The 22,563-nt window shown below is 51.2% G+C and overlaps 2 protein-coding genes across 3 annotated transcripts in view; one reads left to right on the top strand and one right to left on the bottom strand.

Moving 5' to 3' along the window:
* The window catches only part of alph (protein phosphatase alphabet), a 14,034-nt gene extending 5,262 nt beyond the window's left edge, over positions 1 to 8,772 (bottom strand). The window contains exons 1-3 of one of the 2 annotated variants that reach the window (XM_037216154.1): positions 8,694 to 8,772; positions 1,761 to 2,788; positions 1,290 to 1,407 (exon numbers count right to left, since the gene is read on the bottom strand). In XM_037216154.1, coding sequence (XP_037072049.1) covers positions 1,290 to 1,407; positions 1,761 to 2,606 — 964 coding nt within the window. In that variant the 5' untranslated portion in view covers positions 2,607 to 2,788; positions 8,694 to 8,772. Of the gene's footprint in view, positions 1 to 1,289; positions 1,408 to 1,760; positions 2,789 to 8,489; positions 8,570 to 8,693 lie in introns of those variants that run through there. The other variant, XM_037216153.1, reaches the window with a different exon arrangement.
* Positions 8,773 to 9,242: 470 nt separating this feature from the next.
* On the top strand, positions 9,243 to 19,437 carry LOC119093604 (NADH dehydrogenase (ubiquinone) 49 kDa subunit). Its single transcript, XM_037216580.1, has 11 exons — positions 9,243 to 9,311; positions 12,881 to 13,009; positions 13,788 to 14,013; positions 14,516 to 14,717; positions 15,583 to 15,770; positions 16,108 to 16,271; positions 16,746 to 16,865; positions 17,375 to 17,504; positions 17,838 to 17,983; positions 18,776 to 18,867; positions 19,234 to 19,437. Exons 2-11 carry the CDS (start codon positions 12,918 to 12,920, stop codon positions 19,269 to 19,271), a joined length of 1,398 nt encoding a protein of 465 aa, XP_037072475.1. The 5' UTR covers positions 9,243 to 9,311; positions 12,881 to 12,917; the 3' UTR covers positions 19,272 to 19,437.
* The last annotated feature ends 3,126 nt before the right edge of the window (positions 19,438 to 22,563 follow it).

Here is a 22,563-nt window from a genome sequence, read left to right as displayed (position 1 = left end):
GAGAGATGAGAGAGAGAGAGAGAGAGAGAGAGAGAGGGAGAGAGAGGGAGAGAGAGGAGGAGAGAGAAGAAGAGAGATGGTAGAGAGAGAGAGAGAGAGAGAGAGAGAGAAATATCATACACACGCAATCTGTTGCTACGACGAGCAGACACCGAAATTTCATTTATATATGCAAGATATGCATATATATACACAAAGGTATATAATATATATATATATATATATATATATATATATATATATATATATATATATATATATGTATACATACATACACACATATGTATGTCTATATGGCCTGCGGCCGGTGGCAATGGTCGCGCTTAAGGTCAGGTGACGTCAGAGGAAAGGACGGACCGTACCGAGCATTGCGATGCGTTAAACTTTTGCCACCACCCTCTGGCCATTGACCCAGAATCGCACTATCGGATGGTAGGGGTAAGCGCCCACGCAACAGACACTGATAAGTGTGAGCCCGGTCTCATAAATCCATCCATTCCATAGGTTCAGATACAACCTTACATATACGGCTCATTGTAATCCGTGATATACCTAAAGCAGGACGGGGGGTGAGCTTTCACAGACGAGAGCGAGGAGAGCAGATTCTGATCACATCGGTCGTTCCTACGGCCATGCCCAAGTGTGTAAAACGCTACGTGCCTGCAAAATAAAGACGGTACAACCAAAACTAAACCGCCAGGCTGAAAGACATCAGTAGCCTTACCCCTAAGCCGAAGAGAAACGCCGGCAAGACACATAAACACATTGTCAGTCACCCAGTACGGTCAAATAAGAGTCCGGGGTTGTGATCAAGCGAGGTGCGGAGACTCTCTGCTTCAAGAATGCCGCTGTATGCCTGCCCGTGACGTGACCTCACTCTGGCCGACATGAGCGGAGCCGTGGAAGCCGCCCTCACTAGCCTGGCGAATCAGTCACTGCACTACTCCATGCGCTAGCCCCGGCAGGCGTTCGTCCCACCCCGCCGGTCTGTGTCTCGCCAGTCCACGGACGACCGATTCCCATCAGCCAGAGGCCGCACCGGGGCAACGGGCTCGAGGCCGGATGTGCACGACCTGAATGCGTGATAACTGATAACTTGGACGCGCTACCTGTGTTGATACGACGAGCAGATACCGAAATTTCACCAAACACTGATAAACTCGTAACGTTATCGACAGTGATTGTGAAGGTCACGGCACGGTATGCCTTCTTTGCTGCGCGATGACGTGGGAGGGACTGGTCAGCGTGTCTGCCGTCACAGATCCAGTCTGTCGCTGATCTCTGGTTACCTTCGATGGCCCTGGCCAGGTTGTTTTTCATGGCCTCCTCTCGGGCGGCGGCCGCCGGGTCCACTTTGGGCGCGCCCGGGAACGCGATCAACACCGTACTCATGTTGTCCTTGCTGCCCTGTGGGCGACGGCGACAGCGTAAGCGGCTTGCGCAGCACGGAGAAAACCCACAAGCCAGCATGTCACTCAAGTTATGATCGGAAACGGAACCGCAATCACTGTGTGCAGACCTCCAAAACATGAAAACCTGACTGCTGACAGCATGACGGGCAAGTGCGGCTTCCCGCGCTGGCACCGAGGGATGCACGGACAACAGCATAGGCGGCATATTCCGCGGAAAACTGCACAGAACCCAATCATTGAACCAGCAGGGGCCCCGAGTCCCGCTGCTGTTCAGTGCACGCCCGTTACACCTGCACGATCCACGCCCGACGTCCGTGCTTCGAGCCATCCACTTCGCGACCCTCTCACCTTGTAGAAACACGTGTCGAGCACCTGGTTGGCCACGTCGTCCAGCTTGTCCGTCACCCTTAACCGCGAGCGCACGAAGTGGCACAAGTCTGCGTTATCGAACACGTCCCAGACGCCGTCGCAAGCCAGCACGAGGAACTCGTCGTCGGGCTGCCGCTTCTCGACGTACACCTCTGGCTCGGGCGACACCAGCTGCTCACACTGTCCCTTGCCGTGCACGTTCTTGTAGTCGTAGTCGCCGAGCGCGCGCGAGACGGCCAGCGAGCCGTTGACGCGCTGGATCATGACGTTGCCGCCAGCGCGTTCGATCCGCTCTCGCTCGGCCGGGTTCATCGGCTTGTGGTCGGTGGTGCTGAACGCGATCTGGCCGCGGCGGCACATGAGCGCACGCGAGTCGCCGCAGTTGGCGACGAACACGTGCGTGGGCGAGACCAGCGCGCAGACGGCCGTCGAGCCCGACTTGTCCGTCTCGACGTCGAGCTCGCCGCGCATGTCGTCATCGAGCCGCAGGAAGCCGGACACGAGGCCGGCGCGCACGCTGTCGGCCAGCGCCGGCTCGTCGGCCGCCAGCCGGCGCAGCCGCTCCGGCTGCAGCTCCTCGCTCTGCAGGATGTGCGCGAGCATTGTCTCAGCACAGAACGCCGACACTTTGGAGCCGGCGTGGCCGTCAAACACAGCGAAGAACGACCACTCGGGCAGCTGCTCGCTGACGCCCGTCACGGCGCTGTGCGCGTCCTCCATCTCGGTGCGCCATCCCTGCTCAGAGGCCAGTGCGAAGCGCAGTCCGTTGCCAGCACCCGACTCCGTGTGCTTGTCCGTCTTGGGCTTGTCCAGGAAGGTGCCCATGACGAGGCCGGCGGCGCGGCGCGACGGCTGCTCAGGCCCACGGCGGCAGATGACCGGCAGGTACCGTCCGGTGCAGGGATAGCGCGGCGGCGGCTGCTCAGGCCTACGCCAGCAGGCGAACGGCAAGTACCGTCCGGTGCAGAGAAAGCACGGCGCACGGCACCGCCTCAACAGCTGACACCCTGCGTGGAAGACGGCGCCACTGTCAAACGACCTGCCACCGATTCAGGTAACACTTCCAGCCCATTGGCGTATCGCGGAGAGTAAAGACTACTCACTCAGCTACACGCCAGCTACAGAACGCCACAACCCGTATACGCGGATCTGTTCCGGCAACCATTAACAAAGCCAGCAGCAAAAGAAGTTCGTCCGCTCCCATCTCCGTTAATCTAATCAATGGCATGATGCAGGCTTCCGAAGCGTATTACCCGCCCACACTGCGAGGAAAAATACAACTGAAGAAATCCATATCGACACTTCCCAGTTCTGATCAGTCCGCTCTCCGCAGCGCGCACTCCACCGTCCGGCGGTAGGCCGACAGCCCGTCTTCCGACCCGATCCGCACAAACAGGTGCGCGGGGCGGAGCGGCGCGCCGGGGCGGCGCGGGTCGGCGCGGCACGGCGCGGCAGGCGGTTCGCGGTCAGCTCCCGCCACCCGGCACCGGACTGGACGCTAACAGCCGCCCTATTGATCACGGGCTGGAGATCGGTACCCTACCGACCCAAGGCCGATCCAAGGCGCGGCCGTCGCTTATGAGACGGCCACACTCGCAGCAGTGCGCTGTTTTCAGCCACCCGCGCCGTGCCGCGAGCGCCGCTGTGACGGCCGGCGTGCTGCGGCTTCTATAAGCTGACAGCTGATGCACATAAAACCGCCCAATACTTGTTGTGCTGCACTGTAACTCGTTCTGTTCTGTTCTGTTCTGTTCTGTAACTCGCCCTGTTTAAAGTGCTCTAGTTGGCGTCAAAAGGTTGCCTTACAACACATGTCAATGTCAGGCTACTCCCTGAAGATAATTTGACAGTTTTTTGCTATTATGAAATCGAGGTTTTGTTGTTAAGTGCGGTTGTTGTTAAGTTGTTAAGACAACCTATCGGCAACGATGAGCTTCTAAAAACCAGGCGATGATGCTCTTATCATAGATGCCTAATGGAAATCCCAGAAAATGCGATGTTACAATATGGTAGTACAACATGGAATGCATCATTGTTGTTGTGATTGGGGCTTTACGACGCACCCAGATGCTGAGGCTATATGGCGTCGCCTGCCTCTCACCCTGGCAGGGAGGGCGGGCACCGCAGGGAATCGAATCCCGTATCTCTGGTTTCCCAGACGCGCGGCGGTTGACGCAGATGTTACGAAATGCATCAAAATAAACACATAGTCCGGCAAAGTATGCAGTATAAATGCATGGGCACAAAGCTTATCACAGCATAATACGGACAAGTTCATGTCGCGGTAGCATGGAACAGTCAAGCAACAAACAACAGCCAATCTGTGAGTATGCAGTGTTGGAAAATATGCTTTGTGCACAAGCAGAGACTGTTTGAACTTAAGAAGCCACGTGCTGTTCCTGTTGCACAAAGTATGTCTCGCAATCAGGGTGGTACACTGACATGCCCTGAGGTAATTGGGACATAAAGTCCGATGGAGTTGATACAGATCCATCGCCGAGAATCCACGATCAGTCATTCCCAAGCATGAATTCCCCATTGGCTAGAGTGCATGGATGGAGGCTCAATGCCACTAATTCTGAGTTAACGGGGTCACGGCGGCTCAAAGCCACACGCAGGAGTGCTTTGGGAAGAATGCTTAAAGAAGTTGTTCCTTGTTTTAGGAAGCCTTACAGCGGCTTATCCATAGAAGGTCTCGAGTTCTCCGCATTTTTGAGGTGAAGTGTGGCGAGGCGGTGGCTCGTGTCACATAAAAATATGATGTCTGATGCGACAACGAAGTGTTCGACGAGTACACGTCTCCACATCAACGCACATGCTTCTCTTTGGGACGTGCCCTTGACATGGTTTTTAGGACAATAAGAATATTAAGTATATGTGGACAACTAGTTCCATCAACCTTGCATCAGAGTTGGAGGTCACACAGAGAGCAAAATGTATTTGCTGCAGAACACATCCTATCTTATCTAACCATCTACACATTTTGGCTTCATGAAGGCAAGAAGTCACTGACCTAAAATGACCCTGATGAGCCTTCTGCTTTTAGGAGCATAGCAGCATGTGTATTCCTTGGCTTGAATTTTAATTAAGATAGCAAGACATCAACAAAGGTTCTTGACAAACTCAATCTCCAGAGGGCCAAATAACATCACTAACCTAAAATGACCACCACCACCACCAATGACCACCAGTGACTTTTGCTTAGAAAGATCAGGTTACAGGATGTTCAATGAGGGGGTATGAGGGCACTTTAGCAGCCCAACAATGAGTTTGGCATTGTTTGACCTCATAAAACGCAAGATGATGACCTAGGGATATGGAAATTTGAAACAAATTAGCTCAAATGCAAGCCTACCCTGTCATGTAAATTTGACATCCATAGCTCACTTAGTGTTTGAGGTCTCAGGAATTCAAACTTATCCCCACCTGAGGGTGCCACACTCAACCAGCCAGCCAGGTACGTTGAAGTTCGCTGGATGGAGCTTCATAGCTCCCAGTATGTCTTACCACAACTGGGACTAACTTTGGAAACACAAGATGCATGATGCTGCTTGCTACAGAGGCTGAACTTTGAGCATTTCTACACATCTTGTGAGCATGAAACATCATGAAATATGACATTCTTGATGATGAGATTTTCCTTATTTCAAATAGTGATTTTGTGTTCCTGTCTCTGTCATGGTGAGCATATGAACAGGGGTGCAGGAATTAGAGGACCATAGGGATAAACCCACCAACTTTCAGTGAACTTAACATTTACCATATGGATGATGACCAAAAACAATCCACAGGACTCCATCACCAAGGCTTGAAGGCTTGGGGGGGGGGGAAGGGGGGTCCATTGTACCTGCACACAATGTACCAGGTTACCAAAAGCAACCATACGCCAATCAGCACAAACACAGGTTATGGCTTGGTCAGTTGTGCTGACAACCCTATGAATTAAACAGTATGATTCTGCAGACCAGACAATCATCACCACAAATTTGTGTCAAACTCCCAGCCATCAGTGCATCAATGCCAGGAGCACAAGCATGTGATGACAATCAATGTAAATGCCTGAATGGAAATACTACAACACTAACCATAACCCATGAGCAATGACTCACTAATGACTCACAGCCATCCACAGATAATGGGTGGCAAAGTGACATGTAATTTATGCTTTTGAAACCTCAACCATAATTCACATCATTCAGTGCATGTGGCAGCTTCTGTTCATCAATTTTTTGCAATATTTTCAATATTGTGCCCAAAACACAAAAAACATTTCTTTGATTAATTCATAGAGTTGAAATTCATGGATCCTTGACTTTTGGAAAGGGTGACCCTAATTGACTTCAGATGATTTTATGTAACTTGGCATGGGATGAGGCCCACAACTGGATCTATTCACTTGGTCTTTCTTGTCACCAATCATGATAAAAAATCATGGCTTAATTTTTACAGAACATGATAAAGAATGTGTGCTGCATTCCACTGTATGTTTGACAGCTCAATCAAATAACATCTGCATCTGAATGTGACATGACATGTGACAGATGCAAACACAGTCTCTGAGCAGTCCACAGCACCTGGTTTACCATAGCTTTGATTGAGCCCTGGATTGCAATGCGTTTGAATATATTTGAACCATGCAAACATATTTCTATTTAAACCTGATGCATGACTGCATCAAATATTAATTGACAAACATGTGGTAGATTGATCAAACAGTAAGGCCACAGTAAGCACTTGAAAACTCATCAATGGCCCATTTCATATCCTGAAACATCAATAAACAACAAATATACAGCCCTGTTTTCTCCATTTGGTAGAAATATTTGTGTATTGTTTACAGATGCCCTAAAATCCTTGATATGCCATTCTGGGTCTGACAAGATTCCTGGCTGCAAATGATAACTAAATATTTCTATATAGGCTAAATGTTGAATGATCCTGTGACCCACATCTTGTATGGAATGCATGAGAATGTCATAAAAATGTTTAAAATTGCCCATGGAAAATCAATCAACATTGAAGTTGTTACATCTTTGACTTCTGGATCTGTTCATACTTGGAGTGAGCTTGAGTGATTCTGGATGTAAAGGGAAACTGGAAACAACTTCTCAGCTAGATATGAATTCATTAAAAACTAGTTTGTCAAATTTTATTCTGCTTTTGACATAACACCACCAAAGGTAGCTATGCAGGATGAGCAGACAATATACCAGACCACAGTTCAGTTATCAATGCTTTTAACTGAAACCTGCATGGCTTAAATCATAACATGGAATGAGATGGAACAGCCCAAACATGTCTTGTCAGCTTAACTTGACAGTATAAATCAATGTTAAGTTATTTGTTATTTGGGCTGGTACAAATGCTCATTGTTGATTTATCTAGATATGCATCAACTTGAGCCATATGTGGCAAAAATGAACACTACACTTGATGCACCCTTAAAACCCACTGACTACCTCATTGCTCATTGTTCATTCATCTAGATATGCATCAACTTAAGCCATAAGTGGCACAAATGAACACTACACTTGATGCACCCTTAAAACCCACTAACTACTCACAACCAATATTGCCTTTCTGCTGCATGAGATATTCATGTGTCATGTTATAATGACTGAAAAGTTTTATTTTTAACATGGTGCTTGGTGAGGATATGGGGCTCTAAAATCCAAAAGCTATTATGCTCGTACTTACAAGTCTGGTGCCATGTTTGACCATGGCATCAGGGCCCATAAAATGAAGAAAATAAAGTACAGGTTCCACACAACTATCATTTAATGTGGAAAAAAATGTTTCTAATCTTAGTAACAGCACAAGGCTGCTGCTGTGCCTACTATACTACTCACCAAAGAACATGCTTTTGAATGATACTGTTATGCAAACCCTACCACTAACTAAAATGACATGCACAATTTCATTCTCATCCTAGTCCTGATTTGAAGCATATTCCCTGCTTTTGGAAAGAAACCAAGTTTTATTAACTGCTCATAAATATCATATATTATCCTGTATAGTATAGTCACATTCCTTGCCACAATTTCAATACAATTACCAGTGTTACAAAACCATCTTTCTGATGCTACCCTACCAAATAAGAAGCACTGAGTACATCACACTATGCTTGGGAACCACCTTCACAATAAAATTTAAAGTAATTTATGTGGAAAACACAAGATGAAGACACTACATTGGCCCACATACCATAATAAATTGCAATACCACCATTTCAACAATTATAAAAGCTGTAACTAAGGTGCAAAGCCATGGTTTAAATAGGCTTAATGCATGTGCTCATGCACCTCAAGATGCATACACAAAGATTGCTTCGCCATTTCATACACAGTGATTCCAAGGGCATCTCAATGTGTATTCCCCATAAATAAATAAACTAGAGACTGTAAACCTGAATATAAGCTAAACTTAGTGATCACCACAGATTGAAATGTGAATAGAAATATCAAATATGAGGCATGGGCATTTAATCAATAAATATTGATAACATCAGGGGCAATCTTGTCTGTCCCTTCAATGTAATGACGCTAGAAATCTTTATCCCGATGAAGATTATGTTCCATTTCCGGCTCAAGAAATTTGACACCATATTTCCTCTTACGTGCATCATAGTTTCAGGTAAGGCCATTTTCGAGAGGAACATACAACCACAAGGACACATATATGCAGCCCATTCAGCACGGAAATTCTCACCCAGACGCAGCCCTCAACTAACACACGCGCTACTCTGCTGCTGAGAAAAGTGGGCAGCGTGCTCCAAAATGTAAACAAGTTACGAGGATAAGATGCGCCATTTTTTGTCGAGAATGAACTTCAAGTTACCAATCAAGAATAGCTTTTTGGATTCGTACCACGACTGACGAACTTGAACATGTAGTAAAAACCAGCAATATTTACCCAAAATTCGCTGGATTCAGTAACTACTCATACCATCGGTCACAAACAGGTCCCCTAGCTTTGACAGTTTGGCGCAGGCGCTCCCTTCGATGACGTAAGATTCAGCCAATCAGCTGGGAGGTATTGCTATGCCTTTATCTTTCATATCCAAATAAATATTGAAAAATAAATATTTTGAGGTGATGTGAAACGCATCGCCACGAGCCAGTTTGCAGCCTTGGAGACCTCACTCGCATGGATACCTTTAATCTTCAAAATCGTTGATCTTATCCGCGTTCATAGTTTATAGCGCGCTTCAGCATAAACATGGTATGTCTCGTTTTCACATCTTAAAAGCAGCATTGATCCACAGTTACACCTGTGTATGTTGTTTTTGAGTATAATTAACTGCTATATAGCAATTTTCATCCAGCGATTATATGATACTTCAAAGCCTAGAGCGACCAAAGTAAAGACGAAAGGCCTACTACAAGGTAAAATAAATTTAGCTGTTGTGTGCTGCCAGCATTTTGTCACATATGCGTACTCATTGTGCCACAAATACTTTCAGCAAGAGCGACCGCAGGTCTCAGTGGTAGGCTGGGTTGATCTTATTCGGTGCGGCGGCTGCTTATTTAGGTGGGTAGTGTAGCATTGCTATTTCATTGAACCGCAATCAACATTATCCCGTAAAGGTGAAATAAAACATGATAAACATTCGTATTTTCAAATTGTTGATGGGGATGTCAGCTGGTAGGTTTCACATTGATAACAAGTTTCACACGGTGTGTTGAGCTACGCGTCTAGGTAGAGTTACCCATTTACTGCACAGAGAAAATGTGTTGTCTTAAGCAGTTTCTTTCATTTTAAGGTATACCAACAGCAATAAGTGAGCTTATTTTAAAGCTGTGCATAGATGTGCAGCATTACATAACAATTGTTAACTGCTGACTGTTGTCAAGGCTCAAGGGTGCTGCTGGTTGCTCACATATGTATTCAAATTTGATCAATTGGTGGGTCAGGGTGTTGAAGTTTTGTAAGCTGACCATGATTTTTTCTCAGCCTAGCCAGGTGTTTACATTCAACCCATTACATTTTTTAAAGTCCTCATGGGTGTTTGTGCTTCAGAATGAATCCCTGGACAGCTACTTTGTATATTCCACAAGTGAACAAGCCTTACACAATCTTATACATACAACATTTGATCAATTAAGCCAAACAAAGCACATGCTTATGTTAATGTAATATCTCATTAAGAATATAAGAAATATTTGAGTGCTTGAGTTTACATGGAAAAAATGGTTACCTACATCTTAATTAACCTTTATTAGCTTACCTTTCATTACATTCTCTTTTACTATCTTCATTTTGAGTCATCAGCAAAATACCTTTAGTTCAAGGGAATGTTCTACATTTTTAGATGGTGAAGCACACTTCAGATATGATAAAAGCTCACTTATAGCTTGTATACTTAGAAGTGCAAGAGACTGTTTTACACAACACATTTTCTCTGTGTAGTAAAAGTGCTTAACAATTTCATTGTTTGATTATATCATACCTGGGCACCAAATGACCACTGCAGTCGGCTCGCCTGAAAACACAAATCAACAACAACAAAAAAGATTATATCATTCCTTGGACAACAATGATGCAGAGCCAATTGACAACTGTTATCTGGAAAATCATGCTCAGCAATATCAGATATAAACAAGTCGGTAATTGTATTTTTTATTAGCCTGGATTGCTGCATGACTAATAGAATGACAGGATTTGAATGATGTTATGGTGTCATTGATGCCTGGGTGGCCTTGAAATAGTCCCTGGAAATGGAGTGCACACATTCATGGATGTGCAGCTAATAATCTGGAGGGGTTAAGATCTTAAGAAAGACAGGGCTGTGGACTGCAGCAAATGACCTTTAACACACTACATCAGATCAAAACTCAATGCAAATGTGGACCACTTCTTAAGTTGAGTTTTAGCACTGCACTCTGCTTTTTTGTAAAAGCTAGATAAAAATATAATATTGATGTTAAATTACATAAAAAATAACAATTAACATGAGATTTAGTGTGTGTGGTGTGTGGAAAGACAAGAGAGCTTAAGACATGCTAAACATTCAGCTTTTATGTTCTATGTTGTATGTATTAAGTATGTGAACCATAACACAATTTACATATGAAATTGAGTGGGTGTGGCATGTGAAAAGATGAGAGAGTCTAAGATGTGCTAAACATTCAGCTTTAATGTTTGTAAATTCATTGGTACAAATTCAGGTATTGATGAACATAGCTGTTGATGAACATAGCTATTGATGAACAAATGCTTAGAGATTTTTAACATAATATGACAATAGAATGCACTGGTGAATAAAGAAAGCTATTATATGCACATGCTCTCAATTTTGTCATGGATAAGGAACATTTACCAACTAAAGTACCTGGTTTTTAAATGTGTCCTGTTTTGGTGGTGCAACTTGTTGTGGATGCCACCTTTCTGTTTTTGAAGTGTCTTTCACAATACAAATGATGACAAACTAAGGTGATCATTCTATGGTGACCAACTCCCAAGTGCCTTATTTGTTAATTTCAGCTAGGCACCATACTTTTACCTTGGTCTGATATGTCATTTTTAAAGACAACCTGCCAAAAAGGTGCTGGGAATAGAAAACACAGGCATTTCATGAAGGTGGGGGGGGGGGGGGGGGGGCATTTATCTTCAAATGATGTTGGTCACAATGCTATGAAGCATAGTAATTCCATCAGCATGCTCCAAATATTAAGAGCTGTGCCCAGTATGTGGAATGTGAGCTAGGCTAGTTTGATGTCTTTTTTAACACATGATGTCAAGAAGTGTGCATTTGCCATCTGGCATTTTCTATGACCAAATGTCAAATGTGTGTCACTTAAACAAAAGGAAAATTACAATGGAAATGTTTCAGAGATATTCATGGAAATTTCAAACAAGTTCATGATAGCAAAGTACAAATTTTCCAATGTGGCATGCAGAGTTACCAAAGTGCCGTGAGTCTGATGCCACTACTTAGCTTTTCTGTCAGGTGATTACAATTCAATGGGAAGTATTGAAAAGGAAGATCATGTTAAGTGTGCGGCAATTTTTATAATAGCAGTAAGCCTGGGCGGATGAAGTAAGCAAAAGGATAACAGGGGGGGGGGGGGGGAGGGAGGGTCTCAGCTGTTTGGTGGGAATGCCATGTCAATGGTGAGGGGAAGTATGTTTCCTTCATCTTTCTTCACTGTACTTTACTTCGTTTCACTCTCATTTGGCTTCGCATCACTTCACTTCACTTTATTTCACACAATTTCATTTCACTGCCTTCCACTGTATTTGATGGCGGTGAAACACTAACCGCATGAGCAAGCTTTTGTCATATCATGAAATTCTGCTGTGGCTGGGAAGAACTTTTTGTCTTGTAGGGATGTGGGGAGAGATCTGACTTCATAGCCACACAAAACTGCCCATTTCCTTTCACAAAGTTAGTCAAACACAAACAAAGAAGATGAACACCTTCAAGACACTTCCAAAGGAGGAAAATGGAAGTGGTAGCATCCAACAGAGTTAAACACACTGCTGTATTAATAACAATGATTATATTAGGCCAACCTCTTATTTCCTATTGTGTGAATGCTGGCTTTGACATGTGAGGATTCTGAACTATTAGACATGCTTGCACCAATTTGCTAGCCAAATAGGAGTAAATTTTTATCTGGGCCCACCTGAAATTAACCTGCTCTGTGACACAACATACATTGATAATTTCAGATCAATCTGTTGTTAATTACTGCATTGGGTGTCAAATTTAACACAGAAGGGTTCCAGACTGTTAGATGTGCTTACATGCACCTGCTAGCCAAATAGCTATGGATGTTTATCTACTAGAGTGAACCATCAAATGGCAGTTGAAAATGCAGCAGCTGTAAATGGCTGTGACAGGGCACTTACTTTGCCTGTGGGGTGGGGTGGGGAGAGGGGCAGGGGAGGGAGGGGATACTTTGTGTGAGTGGGCATCAAACATTGAACCCACTGCTTTTGTCACAAGATCAGCATGCTCAGCACTTTATCACCAGGGTGCCTCACAAAATGCATATCTGTTGTGATGTGTGTGGTGATTTATTGCTGTGGTACACTGCAGATGATATTTTTGATTTCCTTAAGAGCATTAACAATGCACTGGGTTTTCATTTCAGGGTAGGGTGTTGTTGCACTACCTTCTCCACCGGAGCCATGGCGGGCAATATGGCCAAGCTGATTGCGGCTAGTCCCTTGAACCTCTCCAGGGCTCTGCTGAATGTTAAGTCATCTGCTGTTATGGCCAGGTAAGCTATACTATATAGATGAATTCAGGCCTATGAACAGTGCTTTGGAGAGTTTTGTGGGTTGCCCTGACTTCAGTTTGACCTTATGTGATGCTGACCAACATTGACCCAACTCTGCTATTGGTGGCATGTGATGTCATGGGGTTGTGACCTGGTCTAACAAAACTATAGGGATGTGATCAGATCAGTCCTTAAGCAAAGTTCCCAAGCATTGATGACGTTTATGGTGTTATCCCATTCCATACCTTACAAACGGCCGGACAAGAAGAGCTATCTCACTCAGAGTTGAAGAGGCGTCGGGGAAGGACAGTTGTTGACATTTCCGCCATGCATAGCTTTGAGCACGAAATCACAGGGCATTGGCCTGGCATGCTAGGAGGCTGAAGTTGTCAGCCAGCTGTTGGCAGGTTTGAAACGAATCTGTGGTTTTGTTGGAAACATGGGTTCGAAAAACCGGCGGAGCCCAGGCCACACCAACTCTTTGTGCCGACGAAGCTTTTAAACCTATTCCACCAAATGTCGTAGGCAATTTGGAGCCACGGTTGATTTGTCTTGATACGTTAATGTGCACAAAGAAAAGTTGCCACTTATGACCTGCGTCCTGAACAGATCAGAACAGAACAGATAGTGTGCGGAACTCCTCGCATGCTCGCATCAGTGACCAACTTTTTCCACTGTTTGTGTAAGCACCCCCGGCTGACACGAGCCATCCACGTCTGCTCGTCATGTCCCTGCCGGCGACCCTGTGACGTGTACCCCGCCTCCCACCTGGCGGCAGCCCGGCCCGCGGCGCCAAACGCTGGTACCCGGACGCCAAGTTCATGCAGCCGTTCGAGAAGACGGTCATCACCACGGGCGACGACGACGTCGTCTGGAAGCGGCCCGACTTCAACCAGCACGTGGAGCCGCAGGTCAAAAAGATCCACATGATGCAGCTGAACTTCGGCCCGCAGCACCCGGCGGCGCACGGTGTGCTGCGGCTGGTGCTGCAGCTCGAGGGAGAGGTTAGTCTCGCCCCCCCCCCTTCCCGCGCCGCAGCCCCGCCATAGCGGGACCGGGACTGGTAGCCGGGCTGCGCTGTTGTCGTGTTGACTTCAGCGCCCTGTGTCAGGTAAGGTAACGAATGCGCCGAGACGGTGATTCGTGACCTGTTGGCGCTCCAGCACATTCGTGACCTGTCTCGGCGCCCTTGCACTTTCGTGACCTGTCGGCGCCCTGGCACTTTCGTGCCCTGATGGCGCCCCGGCACGTTTGTGACCTGATGGCGCCCCAGCACGTTCGCGACTTGATGGCGCCCCGGCACGTTCGTGACCTGATGGCGCTCCGGCACATTTTTGACCTGTTGTCGCTCCGGCACATTCATGACCTGATAGCGTCCTGGCACGTTCGTGACCTGATGGCGCCCCGGCACGTTCATGACCTGATGGCGCTCCGGCACACCCGCCGCACCACGCCTCACCGCTCCGTGTCACTCCCGTGACAATCGCCGCTGGGCTCTGCCGCCAGACGGTGCTGCGGGCTGACCCACACATCGGCCTGTTACACCGCGGCACCGAGAAGCTCATCGAGTACAAGACGTACACGCAGGCGCTGCCGTACTTCGACCGGCTCGACTACGTCTCGATGATGTGCAATGAGCAGTGCTACTCGCTGGCCGTCGAGAAGCTGCTCGGCATCGACGTGCCCGAGCGGGCCAAGTGGATCCGCAGTGAGTGAGGGTGGGAGGAGAGGAGAGGAGAGGAGAGGAGAGGAGAGGAGAGGAGAGGAGAGGAGAGGAGAGGAGAGGAGAGGAGAGGAGGAGAGAGAGGAGAGGAGAGGAGAGGGGAGGGGGGGGGGGGGGGGGCGGGGGGTGCACAGACTACTGCCAGGCTTTATGATACGCCGCGGTCGGTCTGGTACAGCCGGCCGTTCGGAGGTGCGGCGTTCGCCGGTGGCGCTGAGGAGGGTGCGATCGAACGTTTGCTGATGGGCTGTGGCGCTCTGATTATGTCGTGGACGCGCCCGGACCGGGCCGGTCTCGATCGACCCGGAATAGCGTGCGCCGGTCTAATGGGGTTAGTCGTTGGCGTGTGTGTGAGTCCGGCCGTGCCAGACACGCGTGAAGTGATCGCAACGCCTGTATTCGGTGGGCATGGTCTCGTACCCCTGCGCGGCACGGCTCTGCATCCATCAGAGACACCGCGCAGCCGAGATTGGACTGTCACGGCGCCGGACTCTGAGCGGTCTGACGCGGCGTGTCCTGCGCTGCCCCTCCCTTCCCCTGCCCCTCGCCCTGAGCTGCCCCCGCCCTCGTCCTGCGCTGCCTCCCCCTTCCCCTCCCCTCGCCCTGAGCTGCCCCCGCCGTCGTCCTGCCCTGGCCCTCCCTTCTCCTCCCCTTCGCCCTGAGCTGCCCCCGCCCTCGTCCTGCGCTGCCTCCCCCTTCCCCTCCCCTCGCCCTGAGCTGCCCCCGCCCTCGTCCTGCGCTGCCCCTCCCTTCCCCTCCCCCTGGTCCTGCGCCGCCCCTCCTCGTGCCCTCGCCTTGCGTCACCCCTCGTGCTCGCCGTGCGCCGCTGATGCTGTACCGACCCCGGCAGCCATGTTTGGCGAGATCACGCGCCTGCTCAACCACATCATGGGCATTTGCACGCACATCCTGGACATCGGCGCGCTCTCGCCCTTCTTCTGGATGTTCGAGGAGCGCGAGAAGATGATGGAGTTCTACGAGCGTGTTTCGGGCGCCCGCATGCACGCCGCTTACGTCCGACCGGGCGGCGTCTCCCAGGTCAGAGTCCACCCAGGGTGGGGCGAATGGGGACAGGTCACAGGTCACAGGTCGCTCGAGGTCAGGGCTGGAGTTAGATGTGGTAGGGGGTGGGGGTGGGGATTGGGTCAGCTGGAGTCTCACCGCAGTTTCACACGGAATGGCTCTCGACACGTGTAGGTGGCCTGAGTCAGACCAGGGTCGGTCCACCCGTCTTTCCTCACTCCTAAGCATGAAACCTCGTCGTAGAGTTGGTCAGTGCTCCGTTGTTACGATGGTGCTCGCCGCCATCCCTGCCCGTGGCGGCCTCCATCCCATCTCATGCGCAGCACCGCCCGACCGCCCCATCGGCCGGCAGGACCTGCCGATCGGGCTGCTGGACGACATCCACGACTTCCTCTCGAAGTTCAACGAGCGCATCGACGAGCTGGAGGACGTGGTGACCAACAACCGGCTGTGGATGCAGCGCACCATCGGCATCGGCACCGTTACCGCCGAGGACGCGCTTAACTGGGGCTTCAGGTCAGCTGCCGCCCGACGCTGGAACGGGGCCGGCTGGGCTGGGACGGGGCCGGGGCCGGGGCCGGGGCCGGGGCCGGGGCCGGGCCGGGGCCGGGGCCGGGGCCGGGGCCGGGGCCGGGGTCGGGGCTGGGGCGGGCTGGGGCTGGGGCTGGAGCTGGAGCTGGAGCTGGAGCTGGAGCGGGGCTGGGGCCGGGGCCGGGGCCGGGGCCAGGATTGGAGCTGTGACGGTAGACGCGCTGGCAGTCCGGCGCCGTGTGCGAGGGCGGCGCTGATGAGTTGTGCGTGCTTGACGTGTCAAACCGATCGTAAAGTAATCGCGGTGTTGTGCGTCTGGTCATCGTTGGAAGAATGCCGACACTCAGCTGACCGGCGCGGTAGACACCGAGCTTGTCAGCGACGCCCCGCTGCTGGTGACACCACGAGGAAGTGCCCTCCCCCTAACTCCAGCCGCTTGTGTGAACGACGGGTTTCCAGCGGTGTCATGCTGCGTGGCTCGGGCATCGAGTGGGATCTGCGCAAGGCGCAGCCTTACGACGCCTACGACAAGGTCGACTTTGACATCCCTATCGGCATCAACGGCGACACTTATGACAGGTGAGACGCGTCGACCGTGCTTTCGGGTAGTGTGAGTGGCAAAGGGAATACGACACGTAAACGATGACTGACGTGAATATATATATATATATATATATATATATATATGTATATATATATATAGCGCAACAACTGACCAGGGAAACGTTAATCTCCGTTGGAGAACTGCCTGAAAGGTCGTGAACTTCGGTGCTCGGGTAGCTGGCCTTTGAATGTAAATTCGTTGGCAGCAGAAACTTTGAACAATTAAGCAATTGAAATGTGCACGGTGCACCACCTGCAACACGGGGCCTGCATGCTGCTCAAGCCTCTGCTGGGCGCACAAACATCGGCCTATGGACGACGTAGCGTGCTGGCCATGCTGTGGATAGCGGAGGGGACGCTTCCTCCTCCTCGTGCTCCTCCTCCTCCTCCTCCTCCTTCCCCTCCTCCTCCTCGTCCTCCTCCTCTAGCCGACCCCCGGCGGCCGGCCGGGTGCGGTCGCAGCTGACTCGGCGCCCCGCTGACAGGTACCTCTGCCGGCTGGAGGAGATGCGGCAGTCCGTGCGCATCATCGAACAGTGTCTGAACAAAATGCCGCCGGGCGACATCAAGGTGGACGACCACAAGATCGTGCCGCCCAGCCGCGCTGAGATGAAGGTGAGCTGCCACTGGCCGTCTTAGAATGGGCCCCCGGTGACTGTCTGGCCTGGTTCTGGCGGCTTCGTAGCGTAGCGTAGGACTGTGATGAGCCCTGCGCGTGTCTCCGACGGCCGGCTTGACACGCCTCTGATTTTCCTCGGCGCGCCTCTGAAGCTTGGGGACGTGCCTCTAACGTCTCTGACGCGCCTCTGCTGACTCCGTCACCTGCCCCGGCCTGTGCCCGCTCCCCCCCCCCCCCCCCCCCCCTGACGACCGCTTGGCACGCCCGTAGTGCTTCGGTGACAAGTCTCTGAGGATTGGCTATTAACGTCTCCCTTTTGGATCCGGCAGGAATCGATGGAGGCGCTGATCCACCACTTCAAGCTGTACACGCAGGGCTACTTGGTGCCGCCGGGCGCCACCTACACGGCCATCGAGGCGCCCAAGGGCGAGTTCGGCGTGTACCTGGTGTCGGACGGCTCCAGCAAGCCGTACAGGTGAGCGGCGCGCGTCAGGACGGGCCGCTGCTGCCGGCGCGGTGCCCGCCCATGCGTCAGGACGGGCCGCTGCCGTCGGCGCGGCGCCCGCCCATGCGTCAAGACGGGCCGCTGCCGCCGGCGCGGTGCCCGCCCATGCGCCAGGACGGGCCGCTGCCGCCGGCGCGGTGCCCGCCCATGCGTCAGGACGGGCCGCTGCCGCCGGCGCGGCGCCCGTCCATGCGTCAGGACAGGCCGCTGCCGCCGGCGCGGCGCCCGCCCATGCGTCAGCACGGGCCGCTGCCGCCGGCGCGGCGCCCGTCCATGCGTCAGGACAGGCCGCGGCCGCCGGCGCGGCGCCCACCCATGCGTCAGGACGGGCCGCTGCCGCCGGCGCGGCGCCCGCCCATGCGTCAGGACGGGCCGCTGCCGCCGGCGCGGTGCCGGCCCATGCGCCAGGACGGGCCGCTGCCGCCGGCGCGGTGCCCGCCCATGCGTCAGGACGGGCCGCTGCCGCCGGCGCGGCGCCCGCCCATGCGTCAGCACGGGCCGCTGCCGCCGGCGCGGCGCCCGTCCATGCGTCAGGACAGGCCGCGGCCGCCGGCGCGGCGCCCGCCCATGCGCTGGTGGTCGTGAGGCTGGCAGGAGACCGTCGGTGTTCGTGTGCAGGACAACGGAGCCGTGCCTTTCTGCGGGTGATTGGTCCCGTTCCAAGGATGCCCGCGGTCAGGCCTTGACCATCCTGGAGGCGCAAGAGTGCGGTGAGGTTTGTGCCTCTTGCCAGTGACGGATGACATCCGCGACGTGTTTCAGGTGCAAGATCAAGGCGCCCGGCTTCGCCCATCTGGCCGCCATCGACCACATCGGCAAGAACCACATGCTGGCCGATATTGTCGCCATCATAGGTCAGTAATTAAGCGTAGTCTACCACAGCTGCCGCCTACCATCCCCATCGGCTGCTTCTTCTCCGCCGTCTTATTCTGTGTATTTGGGAAGCTGCGCTATCTGGTAAAGCTTCCCGAATATGCTGGTTTGCTTTTTTTCTGCGTGAAGGGATTAGCGGACGGCATTACGACGATGTATCGATCCCGCAACACGCCAGTGATGCGCACGTGAGACTTGTGTGTCGTGCTGTCGGGTCAGTTGAGCATGGTTAGACAGATATCCACAATCCTGCCGTCGCTGTCGCCGCCCATCGGCGCTGTTTCCGTGTACGATGGCGTGTGTCGCGCGGTGTTGGGCGCCTGCTGACCGGGGCCACTCTGTTACAGGTACGCTGGACGTCGTATTCGGCGAGGTGGACCGCTGAGTCGGCGGCCGCTGACGGCGTCGACGACGCCGAGCGGGTGTACATACTGCATAGTACTGGGCGCGTGTGCCACGGCCCCGGCGGCGGGCCGGTGATCGGCCGCCGCCGCCCTGTGCTGCCGTGTGACCTCAGAGGCGGGGATGTGACCTCAGAGGTCAGAACTGGTGTCTGTTGTGTCGGATCAGGTAACAATATAGTCTAAATATCAGAGTCCGTGTGTTGGCTGTGGTTGAGCGGTGGTCCCCCGGGACCTTGGTTTCCAACGACGTGACGTCACGCGCTCTTGTGAAACCGTTTGGGTACGGTCCGTGGCCTAACTAAGAACATGGGATCAAGTTTCCACCGATATTTACGGGATTGGTTCCACTGCAAAATCGCCGTTTCATTAATAGGCTAAAATGGGCGGGATATCCCCCTTAATTCATTTTGTTACCAGAGGACCGCACGGAGACAAGTGACTCCCCTTCCCGCTAAAATAGCGTGAACCCAACAACGCTGCATGGAGAGCTAAGGTTATGAAGTGGGCATGTCGCCGCCCCAAGTCCGGAAGTTCCGCAATCATTGTAGACTATTGTTGCCTGGCCTCGCTCCCTGCGCTTATAATGCAGCAAGTTTTCTTTCGTGCAGTGCATTATTTTTCGCTTTTACAATGCAGCGACCTCTCAGTAACTCAACTTTTTTGCAGCAACTTGACTTTGCAGCCCATTTTGACCACGCTTTGCTCAGCAGGCGGCCAAGCTAGTTCGGTTTATTGCCATGGTATCATGTGACATTACATGGAAGGCTGGCACAACTTCACAACCGAACAAAAAAGTGCTCCGGAGGTCAGTAGATGACCGCGTTGGAGGTCTCAACGCCGCTGGCATGCAATTGCATGCTGAAACCCTGCCTTACTTAAGACCACTGGTCGCTTCCACGTCACTGTTGTACTGCCAACATCTAGTATACGCACATACGGCGGGTTTTCTATGACAAGATCATCGGGTTTATTGCAGGTATCAGTCAGTTCCGAGTGTAATGACTACCAAATTGTACTACGGAGGGTTTCAGTTTATGAACGGCGGGCACGACTTTGACACAATAATGGTGAAGACAAGTCATTCCTGACGCCCCCACGAAGCACACGTATTCCCCTTTACGCTCGAGCCCAGGGGGCTATGCGCCCCAATCCAAGGCAAGGTAGGACGTGTCCCCACGAGTGAATTCTATTGTGTGGATTTATGAGGTACTTGGGGGCGGTGATGCTTCTGGGTAGCTGTGGTAGCTGTGGACGTAAAACGTGGGTTTTCGCGCGTTTTTAACTTGCAAAAGGTAGAGTGCGTATATGTATGTACAATAGGTAATGCATAACAAACCCGCTAACCTTAACGCAGTAGGCCGCAGCTTTTTACTTTGGTACCTGCACCGCCGCTGGCCGCCAAGTTTGTGCACTATCATGCTGGGCTGAGGCTGGAGAGCATTAGCTGACTTTGTGGTGTGATGTTTTACTGTAGGCCAGCATCAACAATAACTAAGGGACCATCAGGGGTTGTGTCAGGCACATTTTGTCATGTCTGTCACATGGTCCCATTATGCTGTGTTAAGGGTTAGTTGCTATTTTTTGGTTGTGTAACACCTTTCACATCCCTTTCCTGTCATAACATGATGTATGCATTTTATCTACATGTTAAAGTTATCACAGATACCTAAGGCAATGGCCAAGATCATGAATCCAGTTGAAAAAAGTTGTGATAAGAAAGCAATGCGTTATGTGTATATTCTGTAAATGTTGGAAGGTACCAGTCTCAAAGTGCGGGCATTGTCTGCTCAGCGATCAACAGAATTTCTGCTGAAGACCATGCAGGGTTGATTTTAACAACAACCCAAAAGATTTGGTAACCAGGGCTGTCTCAGTTGTGAGCATGTCCACTCAATACAGATTCTACAGCTCAAGTTAACCAGCATTTGTTGTATGTCTAACTAATTGATTTTTGTCTTTTCATCACAGCCAGCCAGCCTATAAACCATGGAAAAGCAGCTTGAAAGTGGATTAAGCACTATCAGGGAATTTGTGAAGAATGGCGATGGCTGTCCCAACATTGACATACAATCCATTGCCAGGGTAAGTCCTGCTCAAACATTTGTTCAATTTACTTGATTCCAGCATTTGTTGTGTGTCCTTCTCCAACTTAATATTATGAAATCTGTACTGCAGTAATGCTGGCATTGTAGAGTATACATTGGGAGAGCATGCAGTAGTAGCAGATGTGAATGTACATAATACATATACTTCACTGTAGAATGTGTGATCTTTAAGGCTAAAGGAAAAGTGAAATGTCCTTCCAGATAATAATGTTACATAAAACCATTTGCAGCTTTAAATACAAGCTCTTACAAGTGTATGTTCATTTCCATTTCAGAAATGCATGACATGCCTACAAGACAAGGCAACAATTACCAGCCTGTCATCAGCCAAACAGGAAGAGATCAAGGCGCTGCTGCTGACACTGATGGGGAATGTCACTAACCCCAAGGAGACAAACTTACTGGCATCCATCTCCCTATGCCTGCTGCTGCATACACAGGCGGCCGGTGGTGAGGAGTTCCTGCGGCTGCTGAAGCAGCCAAAGCCAGCGCCTGGTGTGCCCTACCTGCCTGTGTACCACCAGCAGATGCTGCTGCTGGGACTGTGCAGCTGTGGTCACACAGAGCTGCTATCTGTCACTGCTGGCAGCCAGCCGCTGGTGCTGTGCATCTCCCCCACCCTGTTCGCTCTGCTCGCCGCGCCGCACAACATCTTCCAGTCGTTCCACCTGCTGGAGCTGTTCCTGCGGCGCGTGCGTCAGTGCGTCGCCGCGCTGAGGCCGGCCGAGCTGGCGGACACGGTGCTGGCGCCAGCCGTCGGTGCACTGTCCGCCAGCTGGGAGCGCCAGTGCGACGGCCTGCCCGAGCTGCTGACCCGCTGCTGGGCGGCCGTACTCCAGCTGTACGCGCTGGTCCAGCCCGAGCAAGCGTACGTGACAGACCTGGTGGGCACTCTCACCGGCCTGCCGTGGACCAGCAAGGGCAAGCTGCACACCCTGTTCGTGCTCTGCCGACACATCGGCAGTGAGGAGGTGCGGGCTGGACCGAGCGCCGGTGGTAATTGTTTGACTGTCACTAGGCTCCTTTTGGGGTTGATCCCACTGCCAGTGTTGGATTTAAGCATACAGTCTTCAGGTGCTGACAAAGGATAGAATATAATCACCAGTGGATGCTTACCATTTGAAGTGACGTGCTACTCTGTTTAACTTGCTAATGGGAAATACTGCCC

The sequence above is a fragment of the Pollicipes pollicipes genome, unplaced genomic scaffold, assembly GCF_011947565.3.
Source record: "Pollicipes pollicipes isolate AB1234 unplaced genomic scaffold, Ppol_2.1 Scaffold_4002;HRSCAF=4701_pilon_pilon_pilon, whole genome shotgun sequence".
NCBI classification, from domain to species: Eukaryota; Metazoa; Arthropoda; class Thecostraca; order Pollicipedomorpha; family Pollicipedidae; genus Pollicipes; species Pollicipes pollicipes.
The sequence above is the reverse complement of the archived record's forward strand: the minus strand, read 5'-3'. Positions and strand labels throughout refer to the sequence as shown.

Excerpts from the sequence above, each read along its gene's own strand:
- LOC119093604 (XM_037216580.1), top strand. The coding sequence starts at position 12,918 with ATGGCGGGCAATATGGCCAAGCTGATTGCGGCTAGTCCCTTGAACCTC. Across the intron at positions 14,014-14,515 it reads TGCTGCAGCTCGAGGGAGAG|ACGGTGCTGCGGGCTGACCC; the intron begins GTTAGTCTCGCC and ends CTCTGCCGCCAG. Across the intron at positions 17,984-18,775 it reads GGCTCCAGCAAGCCGTACAG|GTGCAAGATCAAGGCGCCCG; the intron begins GTGAGCGGCGCG and ends GACGTGTTTCAG.